This window comes from Leptosomus discolor, chromosome 9, assembly GCF_034619465.1.
Source record: "Leptosomus discolor isolate bLepDis1 chromosome 9, bLepDis1.hap2, whole genome shotgun sequence".
NCBI lineage: Eukaryota > Metazoa > Chordata > Aves > Leptosomiformes > Leptosomidae > Leptosomus > Leptosomus discolor.
In genome coordinates this window covers 20,650,328-20,665,579 of record NC_141399.1, presented here as the reverse complement: position 1 = coordinate 20,665,579, position 15,252 = coordinate 20,650,328, and the positions used below count along the sequence as shown (strand labels likewise).

General features: G+C 35.0%; 2 protein-coding genes across 2 annotated transcripts in view; one reads left to right on the top strand and one right to left on the bottom strand.

Moving 5' to 3' along the window:
• The window catches only part of CENPP (centromere protein P), a 146,901-nt gene that overhangs the window by 72,974 nt on the left and 58,675 nt on the right, over positions 1 to 15,252 (bottom strand). The window lies entirely within an intron of this gene.
• Positions 846 to 11,458, top strand: ASPN (asporin). Its single transcript, XM_009946371.2, has 7 exons — positions 846 to 1,092; positions 3,023 to 3,135; positions 5,251 to 5,464; positions 5,843 to 5,953; positions 8,337 to 8,430; positions 9,868 to 10,006; positions 11,261 to 11,458. The coding sequence occupies exons 1-7, from the start codon at positions 846 to 848 to the stop codon at positions 11,456 to 11,458; spliced, it is 1,116 nt and encodes a 371-aa protein (XP_009944673.1).

The following is a 15,252-nucleotide window of genomic DNA, read 5'->3' as shown; positions in this document are numbered from 1 at the left end:
CGATAAAGCTAGGTTGAAAAAAACACTCATGTTTATAGAAAAAATAGCCACACACTGGCTTCCAGCTTTTTTCTGGATGTAATTTAAGTTACTGATTTCAAATGACATGGATTAATAACCTGCAGGCCCTTGTCAGAGAAAAGAGCCCTCATCAAATAGAAGTCAATCCAAATGTGCTTGCATACAGAGGTAAACTTCTATCAATAGCAGTAATAAACGAGTGACTGGAATACGGGAAAAGCTGTTGACAGGACTGAAAACTCTATTTTTCCAGATTAGAATAAGAAGAGTATAATTAGAAGTGTCTAGGGAGTATCCCAATAAGTGCATTTTATGCATTGCTAATCAAATATTTCTCAATTTTCTAGACACAAGCAATGCACATATGCTGATGTACCCCATTAAAAACCCTTTTTTCATCAAGAATGAATAAAATAAATCCAATTCCAAGTTCTGCTAAAATTTACTACAACAATTACACTTCAAAGCTTGAAGCAAATGATGATATTAGTTTTTAAACTCAACTAAAAAACTTTGATATGAGATCAATGTCTAATGAATTTCACTGAAAAATATTTTAATAATACTATAATATATAATTTTATTATAAGAATTTATATTTTAAAGACTATTTTTAAAATATTCTTCAACCTGCATATGCTAACTAAACCTTAATATTCTTAACAGGTCATTTTTCAGGACCAGAGACTGTAGCAGTGAGTGAAGTAAATAGTTCAAAGTATTGAACTTTACTTTCTGTTTCACATTCATTGATTCTTGTGTTTGGGTTTTCTTGTTTGTATATTATTTTCCTCTTCAGGATTGGCCATCCTGATTAAAAAGATATGAAAGAATACACACTACTCCTCTTACTGGCTTTGTGCTCTGCCAAACCTACCACTGGTCCTTCATATTTTACACTAAAGAATATGATGCTTCAAGATATGGAAGAAGATGATGATGACGACTATGATGACAATTCTCTGTTTCCAACCACTGAACCAATTATACCACTCATTCCTTTTGATCTATTCCCAATATGCCCATTTGGATGCCAGTGCTATGTGAGAGTTGTCCATTGCTCTGACTTAGGTAAGAATGAGTTTGTGTTTCTGTTCTCCATTGGATTCTCCTTTGGATGATTTGCCTTTTAAAAGACAAATTCTACAGCTCCATAAATTGCACACATTCACCTAATTCCTGTACTAGTCATTTTCAAAAAAGCTTAATTTTTTTCAATTAGGCTTCGAACCATATCTAATTTGTGTCCAGCAACTAATTTGTATCCAGCACTTCTTACAACATAAATGTTTTTCCAGTTCATGCACATCAGTTCAGAAAATTAACAAGCTGCTATAGCCACCTTCCACTTGCAATGACTTCTATCGATAACATAGAATGGAAAGGCATTTAGAATATGTAACAAATAACTGTAAAACTATTTAATGATCTGGGTTAGTAAGTACATAATAATCTACACAGCTTTTTATCCACTAAGAGAACGATCACAGAATGTGAAAATGCTTCTATGAACAGTTTAGATTACTTTCTCCTGTTTCTTTTATTTGCATGAAGTTATATCCGAACAGAGGAGCAGAAAAGTTTGCTATATCTTCTCTATGCTTTAGACAAGCTGTTAGTCTCCCCCTCTCAAACAAGACTATGGCTAAAAAAGTACTTTGTTCACAACTACAAAGCAACAGGTCAAATGACAGGAAAAGATAACAAAGAAAGAAGAGGCCATAAATAAGCCACAAGAAAGTGTAACACCAGTGCGTAAATGGGACAAAAACTGTCTGCTCATCTTCACCTCCTTTAAAGTGTGCATCACTGGTAACATTTTAACCAAAGGCAAATTTGCTGCTGTCACTGTTGCAGATATATGCTTGTCCTAAATAAGAATTCACTATTAATGGCACCAATTTGAAGTAGTGTTAATTGAAGTTCTCCCATGATTCAAGGCAATCAAAGGACTATGCTCCTACCACTAGCACAATGACAATGACATTCATTCTCATCACAGCTCTGCCACCACCCTAAACTTAATCCTAGACTCTTCATGGCTTAGAAACATTGAGTCAATACATAAATTGCTGCGCTTTTTAAGTTATCTGTCATTATTAAGGAATCAAAACAAACTCTTGCTGACAGCAATAAACTGTGGTCATTGCATCTGGTTTAGAGACTGCAAACACCTTTACTTGAGTTCACACATAGGAAAAAACCCTGCTAAGAGGCTTCATCTTTAAATAATAGTAACCTATTAATTATGGAATAATTGTAATAAACTGGACCAGCATTTAGCATTTGATGCATCAGCATTACCACCAAAAAAAAGTTACTACACCTTGCTAGTCTCCTCTGCTGATTCAGGATCTCAGATGACATGAACTGAAGTGATTTTTGTAACTGAACAATTAACTGGATTGAGAAATTTATACAACTGGTAATTAAATGCTGGCAGCTGGAAGACTGTCCTTTGTCCACTTTTACCAAGAACACATGGCTCAGCCCTGACATTAACTGTATGGCTATATAAGCAACCGTGCCTGTACAACAGATAGGGCAGCGCAGAGGTAGAAAGGAGCATTCAAGGACTGAGCAGAAATCCCTTAAAGCCACTGCAACAGCCCTGTTCCCCCATACAGAGCCACAGCCCCAGATCCTGAGGGCTGCTTGCTCCAGGGACTTGGGCAGTTTCCCTGTAGAACAACCAGTGCTCTGAAGCTGCTTATTTCACAGATGTAAAGAACCTGCAATGATCACCCCATTCAAGCTTTTCATGGTCAGGGCAGAAGCGGTTCCTCCTGAAGCTACCCACACATTTTTGTCATACATTCTTACATAATTATTTCCTCTCATTATTGAATATTCCCTTCCATCTATTGCTTTATGGCTGTTCGTATTTTCTTTCCCATCATAAACATCAACAACCTTACTGTGTTTTTATGTTTAGCAGTTAATTTCTTTGGACTTACATACAGGCACATAATGTTTCTTTTTATGTCACATACTTAAATAGGTTTGACATCAATACCTCGCAACATTCCACCAGATACTCGTATGATTGACCTTCAAAACAACAAAATTAAAGAGGTCAAAGAAAACGATCTCCAAGGACTCGCATCACTTTATGTAAGCTTGCTATTTTCCAAGTTGAAACTTTATTTAGCAATGTGAAATATTTTGATACTTTTAATACAAATGGTATTTTTCTTCTCCAATAGTATCCATAAAATTACACCCTAATGCCTGCATCTTTGCTCCCACATTGTAAGAAGCAAATTTCTTTGAGCTGTAAGAACTATGTTACATTCTACAACATCCAGAAAATGTACCATATGAATGTCACCAAAAATATCACGATTTCTTCAGTCCTTAGCATGCACAGAAACATTCCTTACATTTGAAGGCTGCAAGACAACTGCTCCTTTTTTTGTCTGCTTAGCTGTAAAACAGCAGAATTTAATCTCACAGTTGAACTAGAACACTGTTTTCTGAGGGTATTTTCAAAAGCACACAGCACACAACTAACACATACACCACTGAAACAAATGTTACAAATCCAATTGACCTAAACAAAAACAGCCTAATGCTGCATTACTGAAAAAAGTCAGATGCTTATGAATATTTTTTAACACGCTCAAGTATGCACATAGACACAGGCTTTAAAATAAGCATCACTGGCAACTGATAAATCTAGAGATTCACAGCACATAAGAATCCCTTTTTATAATGAAAGAAAATAGGAGAGTCTCAGAGGTCTGGAAAGGTAGATTGTTTTGGAATACTTACTTCCATAAAATGTCACTCTAGATCTAGTACAACAAATACTGTTAAAATTTTCATTGTAAAAATGACAAATCTGTTCCACAGGTTATAGCAAATTAACCACATTCTATTCCACATTAGAAAGACATGAAACACACATTAAACTAACATAAACCAAACCCTTTTCAGTCATATCTGGTTTCTGAGCAAGAACTGAAAATTTACCGGGTCTAAGTGTTCATGAATGAGCCTGTTAATTATTATGGGTTAAGCTGGATAGAAAAAATAGGAACCATATAACTTCATTCTTTGCAACAAAGTGTTTCCAAGTCTCCTTAAGTGTCTCATGTCTGGGTACAGAATGGTCTTACCAGCAAGTTAGGGGTAAACACACTAGCTGTGGTTTATATTCAGTATAGAAGATCTTATAGAAACTAATCCCCAATGACTGAGAAAGTCACTGGTATACATCAGCAACCACCACACTATGTATCAGTCACCACTTAATTATGTGATAACTGAAAACTCTGAGCTGTTTTGATTTTTCTCATCAGTTAATTTGTGTCAAGGCCTAATAAAATTTTTACTGAAAACAAACTTTATTTTGTACAACTTGTCTGAGTATTAGTCTACTTAGCAAAGGCACAGATGGCAACTTGGATTAGGAAGGAGAATTTCCTGTTTATTTCCTTAAGCTACCCTCATTCTTTCTGGGAAAAGAGATTAATTCTGTTTTGCTCTACCTTTTTTCCCTCACAATTCCAGAGAGCAGATGCCTTACCAACAGCTCAAAGAAGTAATAAAGGAACAAAAACTAACAGTCTAGGTGCAGAAATGCAGAGATGTGATTTGACGCACAAAATAATTTCAGATAACTCATATTTTGTGGTCTGTAGTAACTCATTACAAGTTCTCTGATAACACATAGCAACCAAGAACAAAAAACTGTCCCCAAAAAGGACTAGCGTATTGTACAGAAGAGAGAGACTTAAATTCACAGGAGCTGAAAAATTAAGGCAAATAAGATATAAATTCATGTGTGTATATCAGTCATATACAGACATTAACTTTTAAGAAGTTCAGATTAAACCTGACTTCTATTTTGTGGCATCATGCTGAAACAAAAGACCAAATTCTAAGTTTTGAGAATTTGTCTGCATTAAGGAGCAACAACGAATACAAGGCCACAAAATATATGAAGTTGTCAATTCTCATTATCCATTGGCACCTTGTCAGCTCTGACTAGTTTTTCTCTACCTTCTAGGTGATGCTTCAGCTTCTAGGTTCTTTTTTGGTTTTCACAGTCAACTGAAATGCCCGAGGTATATACAAAGTGCAAAAGTTTAGTATGATGGAAAACCCCAATATTTAAAATACTTAATTTTTAACTTATATATCAAATGCATGACTTAAAATTCATAATCATAACACTCCAGTATAAAGAAATTTTCTTTGTATTGCTCTTCCCATACCTCCTAGGCATTGGCTTTGAACAACAATAAAATATCCAAGATCCATCCAAAAGCCTTTCAACCAACAAAGAAGCTACGACGGCTGTATTTGTCCCATAACCAGCTAACCGAGATTCCAACAAACCTACCAAAAACCTTAGCAGAGCTCAGAATTCATGCTAATAAAGTTAAGAAAATCCCCAAGGACATATTTAAAGGAATGAAGTCTCTACATGTTTTAGGTAAGTCCAATTAAGCAGAAAAGAAAATTTCTTAATCAAAAATATAACATACTATATATAATTTTCATTCAAACATTTTCTCAATGTACAATTTCCTCTTAAAGAGATAACCACACTGTGGAAACTATCTTTCACAATTTAGTTTCTATGTGGCTACAAAGCTCAAGTTTCTGGTAACCCTGCAAGCCAAGCTAGACAGCCTTTATTCACTGAAAGCTGTGACTTCCATTGCTCAGAATATGTAATCAAAACTTAACGTTAATCAATGCTTAGAACATCAGAAGCCATAAATAAAATGAAAACATCTGTTCATAACTTAGTCTAGCATGCACAAAATTCCTATGCCATAAATACCTTTTTTTTTTCCCCCTTGGACAGAAATGAGCGGGAATCCTCTTAACAATGATGGAATAGAGCCAGGGGCTTTTGAAGGGGTAAATATCTACCATATAAGAATTGCAGAAGCTAAATTAACTTCAGTTCCTAAAGGTACGCTTTGTTTTACCTTTTCTATTTTACCTATACCAGTATACTCCTAAATAAAATGCTTTAACATCTAAATATTATTAAAATGTCCACAAATTCTGTTTTGTATTGTTTATTACTACCAAACCATCTCCTACATTATTTTTCTCTTTGTACTTAGTATCCAATTCTACATCTCAAAAGTGTGCAATGTGTGTGCACACACGCTTGCTCTCCAGCCCGCTCTCCTGCCTTCCCCCTGTCAGGAGGTCTGCTGCTCTTCTCAAAATCATCCAGAGACTCTTCTCAGGAGAAACAATGTGGAGAAAGTCATAATAAGATGTAACTTCACATGTTTCACATCAACCTCTCAAAAATTCTTACAAAGACTCCCCTGATACTTGAACTGGGTCATAAGGGATACAGAATTCCCACTTCCTTTATGCATTTAAAATGAAACCCTCAAATTTCTAACTTTGAATGTTTCAAGCTACTCTGTAGCTCAAATATGTTCTGCAAAAGAACCACCTTCACACAAAACCCAGTACAGCAGTTTATACATCTTTTGATGGTGTTTTGCTAAGTGAAATTTAATATTAATATTTTAATTAAATTCGACACAATATATTACAAAATTAAATCACTCCTTCATATAAAACAATTAACTTGTGATTTGGAGTTAGTAATAAATTAAAATATTAACTTTACAAATTACTGACCTCCACACACAAAAAAGTAGCATGAAGGAACTCAGTACAACTCTATACCTGCATTTTCTGTAGGTCATTGTAGTTAATCAAATTCTCGTGATATTCAGCTTCTCAAAACTACTAGCTAAGAGAAAAAAGGAGGAAACAAAGCATAATAATGTTTTATCATTCATTAACTTACAGGGAAACTAAATGTTGGCCCCTAAGATATTTCTGGATCACTCAAAGAATTTTTTTCTTACTAAATTTAATCTCTTCTTGTAGACAGATACACATGCAAAAGCATCCCTGTAGAAAAGGACATTAAAGAAAACCCCCAACAACAAACAAAACCTACTCACCCCAATTGTTAAGGTACTGTCTGTCTGCCTATGGTAACATCCCCCAACATACACATAAAAAAGACATTCTTCTAGTATCATCATAATACCATCTCCTATCACTTATCACAAAAACCATACATAAAATGATTCAGATTTTCTCTTTATTGTAGAGAAATCTCCTACAAGGAAACACAGCATGAGGTCCAACACGTGATGTCAAATATGTACAAATCATAAACAAACAGGATTTCATGGTGAACACATTCTACACAAATGGAAATTGAGTTTGTAGATTTCTATCTGCAAATGTTATAATGACACAAAAAGATTTTTAAAAAGTAACTTACAAAAGGCACTTAAACTCTAAAATGGACAGGTGCTTAGCCTTCTCTCTGAATACTGTAACTCAGACACAAGCAGCACCTGGTGGAACCATATACTGGAATGTAAACTGGAAAAAGGCCCAAACAAACAAACATCAAAGCATTCAAGTGGCATACAGACAGACTGTAAAGCACACCGCTTTTCTCCAGTATTGGAGTGCTACAACAAATAGCAATGGGAATGGGAGCAGTGCTCTCCTAAGCCATATTAGTAACAGAAATATGTGTTTTGTCTTGTTTGGTGTCAGTGTGCCATCTAGACAGATGCTAGTAAAACTGAACACAAGATCGGCAAATAGAAATTCAAACTGGTCACCATGCTTCTCTGCCCTCTCTAAAAGGATATTGTAAAAAAAGATTCTCCACCTCCTGGTCCATTCACTGACAGTTCTGAATCAGGACTATCTGGTACCACATGAGAAAACATTCTGCATGCCAGCAGGGAAAGAGCATACCAAATACCTCATTTTGCTTAGAGAATTCTGAAAGCTTTCCTCCCAGATCATCCCTTAGGAGATGTAACACCACAGTTACTACATCATTTGGAAGGAAATATATATCTACAAAAAACTGTCACAGGTTCCACAGGAGTAGGATTTTGACTACCAACTGTTAGATAACTGCACATAACATACAATTTACGTCTGTGATAGTAAGTATATGAAAAGTATATGAAAGCCATTATAAAGAAAGCTAGCAAAATTATACCAAATTTTGGAACTCTGAAATCTTAACATTAGTATATGCACTTCTTATTTTTTTTAAAGTTACTATTTTAAATCAAATTACATTGATGATTTAAAAAAAAAAAAAAGTAACATGCTTGTACCTAACACCCATTTCTTTGATGCAGACCTACCCCCCCCAGCCCCTGCAAAGTTCTTCACTCAATCCTAAACACAAAGGAAAGCAGATGTTTAGAACATAACTAATATTCCAACAAAAACAAGTCGACTTCTTTTGTTCATCCTGTGCATTTGTTTTTCATCAGAATTCCCCTCCAGTCTACTAGAACTTCACTTAGATGACAACAAGATCACAGCAATTGAACTTGAAGATTTTAACCGGTATAAAGATCTTCAAAGGTAAATTCCCATGGAGAACGCTTTTATTTGATAAAAGGTCTGACCTGGCAGGATTTTTTTATTTGATAATTCTCTTGTTGATGGGAGAAAAGACAAAGATTTTAAGTGTTTCAGTAAGAACTGCTGTAAATAAGACCAAACTTTTTAAAAAGTCACATTATTTATCAACAATAGTCAGTATTTTTCTCTAGCCTGTCCCCTATCAGGCCCAGGCATTTCAACTCCTTGGTCACTCATTTCACAAATCGCCGACCAAAATGAGGTATACAGTAACACCAACCGATTTTTGTTTTAAGAACAGAATGCCTTTCTTGCAACTCTTTATAGGATTTAAGAGTCATAATAGCTTTTTAATTCCAGAGAAGGCCTATGTGTACTGGAAGGAGACACTCCATACACATCCCAAAGAAAAATATGAAAGGATGGCATGAAAAAGGAAATTTGAGACTTGTGTATAAAAAACATGGGAAAACTGGTAAATTGTAAGAGAAGGTAAATTGACCTCCTGAAAGCCAGCCTGAGAGAAATACGGTAGCTGGTAAAGGAAACAACTTGATAACTGTTTCTAAATGTGATGGGGTTTAAGAAAAAGAATATTTGCATGTTTCTGAGGAATGGATCGCAAATGTAGGACAAAATAAGGAAGTTCTTTCTGTGAAGTTCAGTTAAGTACTCTGAAAATACGGTTGAGCAGCACTCAATTTTGGATGTGGTGATACAAACTACTATCAAAGAGGAAGTACTGAACTGCATTTAGATACCAACTTCAGTTTCTGAAGAAATTAAGAAAGAAAGGAGAAAAAGGGGATTGCAGGATGCATGAAAAGAGCAATTCCAAACCCACCTGTGCCTCCACCTTCTGAATCATGTTACTAGCAACGCAGGCTGAAGTCTTACAGCACAAAACCTAACTAAGGCCTAAATTAAAGAAAATGTGGAAGTAGGGAAGAAGGTAGTCCTGCTCATTTTTAAAATACACAGGTTTTGACTAAACAATATATATAACTTTCTTTGCAAGACTTGCTCTTCTTTGGCTATTTATTAGGACAATACTTTTTATTATTGTGAGTATATTTTGTAGCTATACTACTTGATAAAAGTGCATGATTTCTTTTACAAGCAGATTGGTTGATTTAACTCTTGCCACTAAAAGCAGAAAAACTGCATGCAAAACTGGACAATTGCTCCCATCATGCTAACAGTTGTCCTTTAAGTGGAGATTAAATTAAGGAGGAAAAATATTTGTTGGATCAACAGTGGTTTGTTGGGTTTTTTTCTTTTTCCTATCAGAGGTAAGATTTCATCATCTTTCCCCAGTTCTTTTCTTCTCTATGTCTACTCCTGTGTACTTCAATTTTAAAAAAAAAAGTATGCCCTTCAATGCTGTTGTGAATGTCAATTAGTCTTTTAATTAAATGTTCCTTGTACTATTTCTAGGCTAGGCCTTGGAAATAATAAAATCAAAGATGTGGAAAACGGAAGTTTTGCCAACATACCAAGTATACGTGAAATCCATCTGGAAAAAAATAAGCTGAAGAAAGTTCCGCCTGGATTACCTGAACTGAAATATCTGCAGGTCACATACTAAACTTAACAGAAAGCTCTGGTGGTTATGAGTTGTTTGAATTACACGCTGCTATACTCATTAGGACATAACTAAAAAGTATAATTAACTGTCACATTTATTTTGACATGACTCTCATACTAGGAAAATCCGAAATCATATATGTATTTCAATAAATAAACAAGATCAAACAGCAGGAACTCTTGCTAGCGGAGAGAAGGGAGGAAAAAAAAAAAAAGAAAACATGCTATATCCAGAAAATGTTCCAGAAAGTTTGTTACGGTTTTATTATAGTTTCCATACTAGCAAGCCAGAGGGGAAATTTTTCCGTGCCCACACTGAAAAGTACTAAATCCAAAGTAAATTTTTTATGAGGCTGAAATGATGAGATAAGATTTTAAAATTTGTATTTAGAATTAGATAAATTCTGCAATAAAATGCTTTCAAAACACATTTATTTCCCAAATTCTGGAACAGCAATTAAAATCATATATGTTTTATAAGATGACATATACTGAGCAGAATAAAGCTTGGGGAAACATGGAGGAATGCAGAGTACACGATGAGCTACTTGGTAAAAGCTTTTACCTCTTAATTTAATTTCTTTCCACTTCTCATTTCACTTCCAATTAAAGGAAAATCTTTTGAGATATATTAAAAAACAACAACAACAACAACAACAACAACACAAAACAAAACCATAAAACCCCAAACATCAGCTTAAAATATAACGTAAAATTAGATCCACAAACAAAAGAATTCTTTTGTCAATGCATATTATTTTACTTATCAAATTCTAAACTCTACTACCACAAGCCCTTTTTTAATTAATTTAAGCTACATCAGCATTAGATTGATATGTAATCATACCAACAAATCTCTCCCAATATCAACTTTTCTAGAGACTACTTTTTAAAATTTATTAAATCACTGAAAATTTGCACTATGGGAGAATATAATATTGTATCACTTTAATTCTTACTATAAAAGAATATAAAATTGCATTTCAAGAGAATGTTCCTTAAGAATGGAGTCCAATTATTCTGACAACACACCGATAAAACACCATATAACTTTTTTGGTGGGTGAAAGTGTGGCAGGAGGGAGATATTTTTTTAAAGATTTAACACAAATTTTTAATTCCTGTTGCTATTAAGGTCTGCATCCAACTGATCTTGTAACAAATCCCTATATGTCAATGAATGTTTACATTTTTTTCCCATTTACATACTGACTATTACATTTTACTGTTTCTTATTCCTGCAGGTAGTCTTCCTTCATTCTAACCATATTGCTAAACTGGGAGTGAATGATTTCTGTCCAACAGGAAGAAGAAAGAAGAAAGCATTATACAGTGGCATAAGCCTCTTCAATAACCCTGTAAAGTACTGGGAGGTTGAGCCTTCAACTTTCCGTTGCATTTTAGCCAGAAACAGCGTTCAACTTGGAAATTTCCTCGAGTGATATCAGAGTTGGTCATTTCAAAGCTCAACTTGTCCAAATCAGTTCTACAATACTTGAAATTTGCAGGAAAATGCCAATTCTACACTATTTAACCAGCTTACAAAGTATTTACTATTTCAGAGATAAATAATTACGAACAAGATGTTAGTAGTATCTATTGTATTATTTGACAATGTACAACCTATTTGAATAATTTAAACAGAAGTCTATACCTTACGGAAGAACTCTTGGAAGTGGAACTGGAAAATGTATCTGATGCTTCCTATTATAGATGTTAAATTCTTTACTTGAATCACATCGATTTGACATATTCTTTCTTTCAAATAAATTCTAAAAATCAAGTGGAAGTGAGTTTTTCCACAGTAAAGACTTTCTCCTCTGACAAAAAGTGTTGTAAGAAAAATTACCAAAAAAAATTATCAGACTTCAAGGACCACTTCTTGTGCCATTTTTGGTAATCAGCAAAGGTGCAATAAAAGGGTACGGTATTGTGAGGTCTTTTGTCTCTAAACTAGAACGCATTTTTATAATTATTAAGTGAGATAAAGGGGGGTTTCATATCAAGAACTAACATGCACAAAACCTTTAAAAGTTTCTGGTATTTTTTCTTGCAACTTTAAAGAGGGAAATGTCCTTCAATATTTTGCTATCAGTATAATTTGATGCACTCTGAACATTAAAAAGTAGGATTGAAGATTTATCATATGCTTCAAGCTTAATAGGAATTATTAAAATCCCTGTAGGCCAGCACAAATATTTTCTCTTATCTATAACAATTATAATAATATTTTCCATTTACTGTTCTCCTCTTTTACATTTTGACATCACACGGGTTAAGAATCCCTCATTAATGCAAGTACCTTAAAATTGCTGAATGCAAGCAGATGTCAGGGCAGTTGAGTTCCAGCTTTCTTACGTAGGTCAGCACATAGAATTCTCAATACTGACAGTACTGTATAAAATGGATATTTTATGTATCTATTTAGTGTATATTTGCTATTTGGATTCAAAATAAATTAAATAAACTTAAAGAATGCCTGCATTTGTATACTCAATTATGTGCTGTCATGTCAAAACATTCAGAGATTATAACCAAACACCTTGCTGACCCTTCTCTAGATATTTTCTCTATTCTTCCTTTTTCCAAATCTACATACCTTGCAGATCATTTATCACTGCTGTTCCTCACAAAGTTAAAAATTCAACACTTATTCAAAGCAGCTACAGGAAACGACAGAGACATAGAAGTAGAAATTACTACATAGAATTCAAGCATTCCCAATCTCTCAGCCTTTCTACCACCTCCCTAAGTACACTCTGCAATAAGCATCGAGTTTACTATCTGATTTTCTTCATCTGCTTTGTCTCTTTCATTAGTACCACTATGCTGTTAAGATCCAAAACCACATGGGGAAAGGACAGAGCAGGCCAGGGGAGGATTTCACTGAAGAACAGTTTTTGCAAAGGCGGAATAAAAACAAACCAAAGCACTAAACAAAACACAAAACCCAAAACAAATCTGCAGATCACCAAGCATCTTACTATTCCCAGCTTCTGAAGACGTTGCTAAGGAGTGTATTTCCTAGGAAATAACATGGGGAAAACAGTGATTAGTACTGAAAATAGTAGTTAATGAGTATATTCCCCATCAATTGGTCTAGTTTATATCATGGACTTCTTCAGCCATAGCTATGTCATCATGCATAAAGAGCTATGATCTCTAAACACAAACCAGCGTTAGAAGAGAAGCCTGATGCATATAGAGAAAAAAAGCCAATAGATTCTGAGGATTCTTCCACTAGGGAATTAGTTAATACACTTATAGGAAACACAGAACTGTGATGTACAGTTCATACAGGGAATGCATAGCAGCTTTTACTGCAAGTCTGCATTCCCAGCAAAGACACAGTCTGAAGTTCTCTCTTATATGTTGTATTTTAAATAAATGCAACCGTATCAAATCTGACAAGGCTACAGAGGGCAACTGCCAGCTCTTTAAGCCACCTCTACAAGATTTACTCAGAGCATGGAAGAATAATGAAAAAAAGCAAGGGCAGAAATAACTAACTGAGCATGAAACAGCCTAGTTACATAAAAAATAACACACCACACAGACTGGCCATTTACCCTAGACTAAATAATCATCACACAAAATCTCTACATTCACACTTGAGCAGGAGCACCTGCTACTTCATGGTAACAGCCCAAGTGCACATTCAAACCCTCTGGGAAATGCCAACCTTCCCTTAATGATTGGCTACTCTGCCTTATACTACCATAAACAGCTCATAAGCCCGTACCAGAGAGACAAAGCATTGTCAATAACAACTGTCAAGAAAAAGAGTGAAGATTTGAAATAAATTCCCATTCTTATCTACTAACAGCTAAAAAGCTGAAGTCCTTAATGTTCCACAAAAAGTTCACTACTTACAAAGTTTACTATCAAAAAGACAGAGGAAAGGCAAATAAAGAATGAGGCAGGAAAATTTGTAGATTACCAGAAGGTAATGAAAAGCCAAAAAATATTTGAGGGACTTCCAGCAGAAAAGAGTAGTCAAGTAGCTACCTAACAGTAAAAAGAAGCTCAATCCTAAAGAAGGCTAAGAATGAAAAATGGAAGGAAAATTTCCCCATCTTTTATCTACTGTGTAGAACACTAAGTTCATAAGTTTTCACCTCAAGTAAGTGGGATAGAGGTGGACTTCAATCAAATCTTCAGTTGAAAGCACAACAAAGAGTAAGTACAACGCTAGTAAAAGGAACAGAATCGATAACAGAAAAATCATTATTCATATGAATCGCTAGTTTAAATGTATTCTTAAACACTCATGCTATACTAAATTACCCATTTCAGCGATGACAATATAAATAGAAAAGCTGATTCAAATTCTACAGCTTAACTAAAATAATAAACTCACAATGTAACATAGTACATTATTCTACACTAATTTACTGGTAAGGATTAAAAGGAAACATAGCAGAGAAAGCAAATAATTCTTTATTTAGTTGAAGTTTATGCAATGGACAACAGGAACACTGCATCTGCCAAGACTTAAGACATTTAAGAAGGTGGAATAAGGTCTGAATGCATGTAGAACAACTTCTGCTTCCTTTTGTTAGCCTACACCTCTCTAGCCCAAAGCAGGCCAGCTCAACCAACCCACTGCTAATAAACCCACTCAGCAGCAAGGAGCTCCTGGAAGCAATTACCTATATTCCCAGTAAATCTTAATAACTGCATTTTGCATACGATTTACAAACATAACAAATGCCTACAGGTGAGTAGGTTGTCACATGAAAAAATAAAATCCCTCTTGCTTTTGTTCAAACCGCCTGTCTTCCCATGACTAACTGCCACGCTCATGTAAGAAAAAATGGCCACTGGGCTTTTTGGTCTCCGAACGCAAGGAGTTTTGGCTGAGGCTAGTTAACAATCCTAACACAGCCTCCCTAAAGCATCCCTCAGTCTTGGACATCATCTGAAACCTTCCTTGGGACATGGTTTTAGCAGAGTGGTCCTAGGCCCTAGAAAGCACGGTTAGTACTTTCTAAAACCAAGAATTCTTTACAGGACCTCTTGTAAGAATTTAATCAAATTTTAGGTCCACTGTTGAAGTCAATACAATGTGAAAACTTTGTAAAAATGTTGCGAAGTCCTAAGAGGTAGAAGACTATATAGTCTTTATCTCATCCTTCCAAAGCCTTAAAAAACTCTCTTGCCTTCTCACCCTTTCCTCTTTGCCATGCATTCAGACTGAGAAACTCTTTCTACAGTCAGTATCCATGGATACATT

Coding starts and splice junctions, on each gene's coding strand:
- ASPN (XM_009946371.2), top strand. CDS start 846: ATGAAAGAATACACACTACTCCTCTTACTGGCTTTGTGCTCTGCCAAA. Junction 3,136..5,250: donor AAGGACTCGCATCACTTTAT/GTAAGCTTGCTA, acceptor CATACCTCCTAG/GCATTGGCTTTGAACAACAA. Junction 10,007..11,260: donor CTGAACTGAAATATCTGCAG/GTCACATACTAA, acceptor TTATTCCTGCAG/GTAGTCTTCCTTCATTCTAA.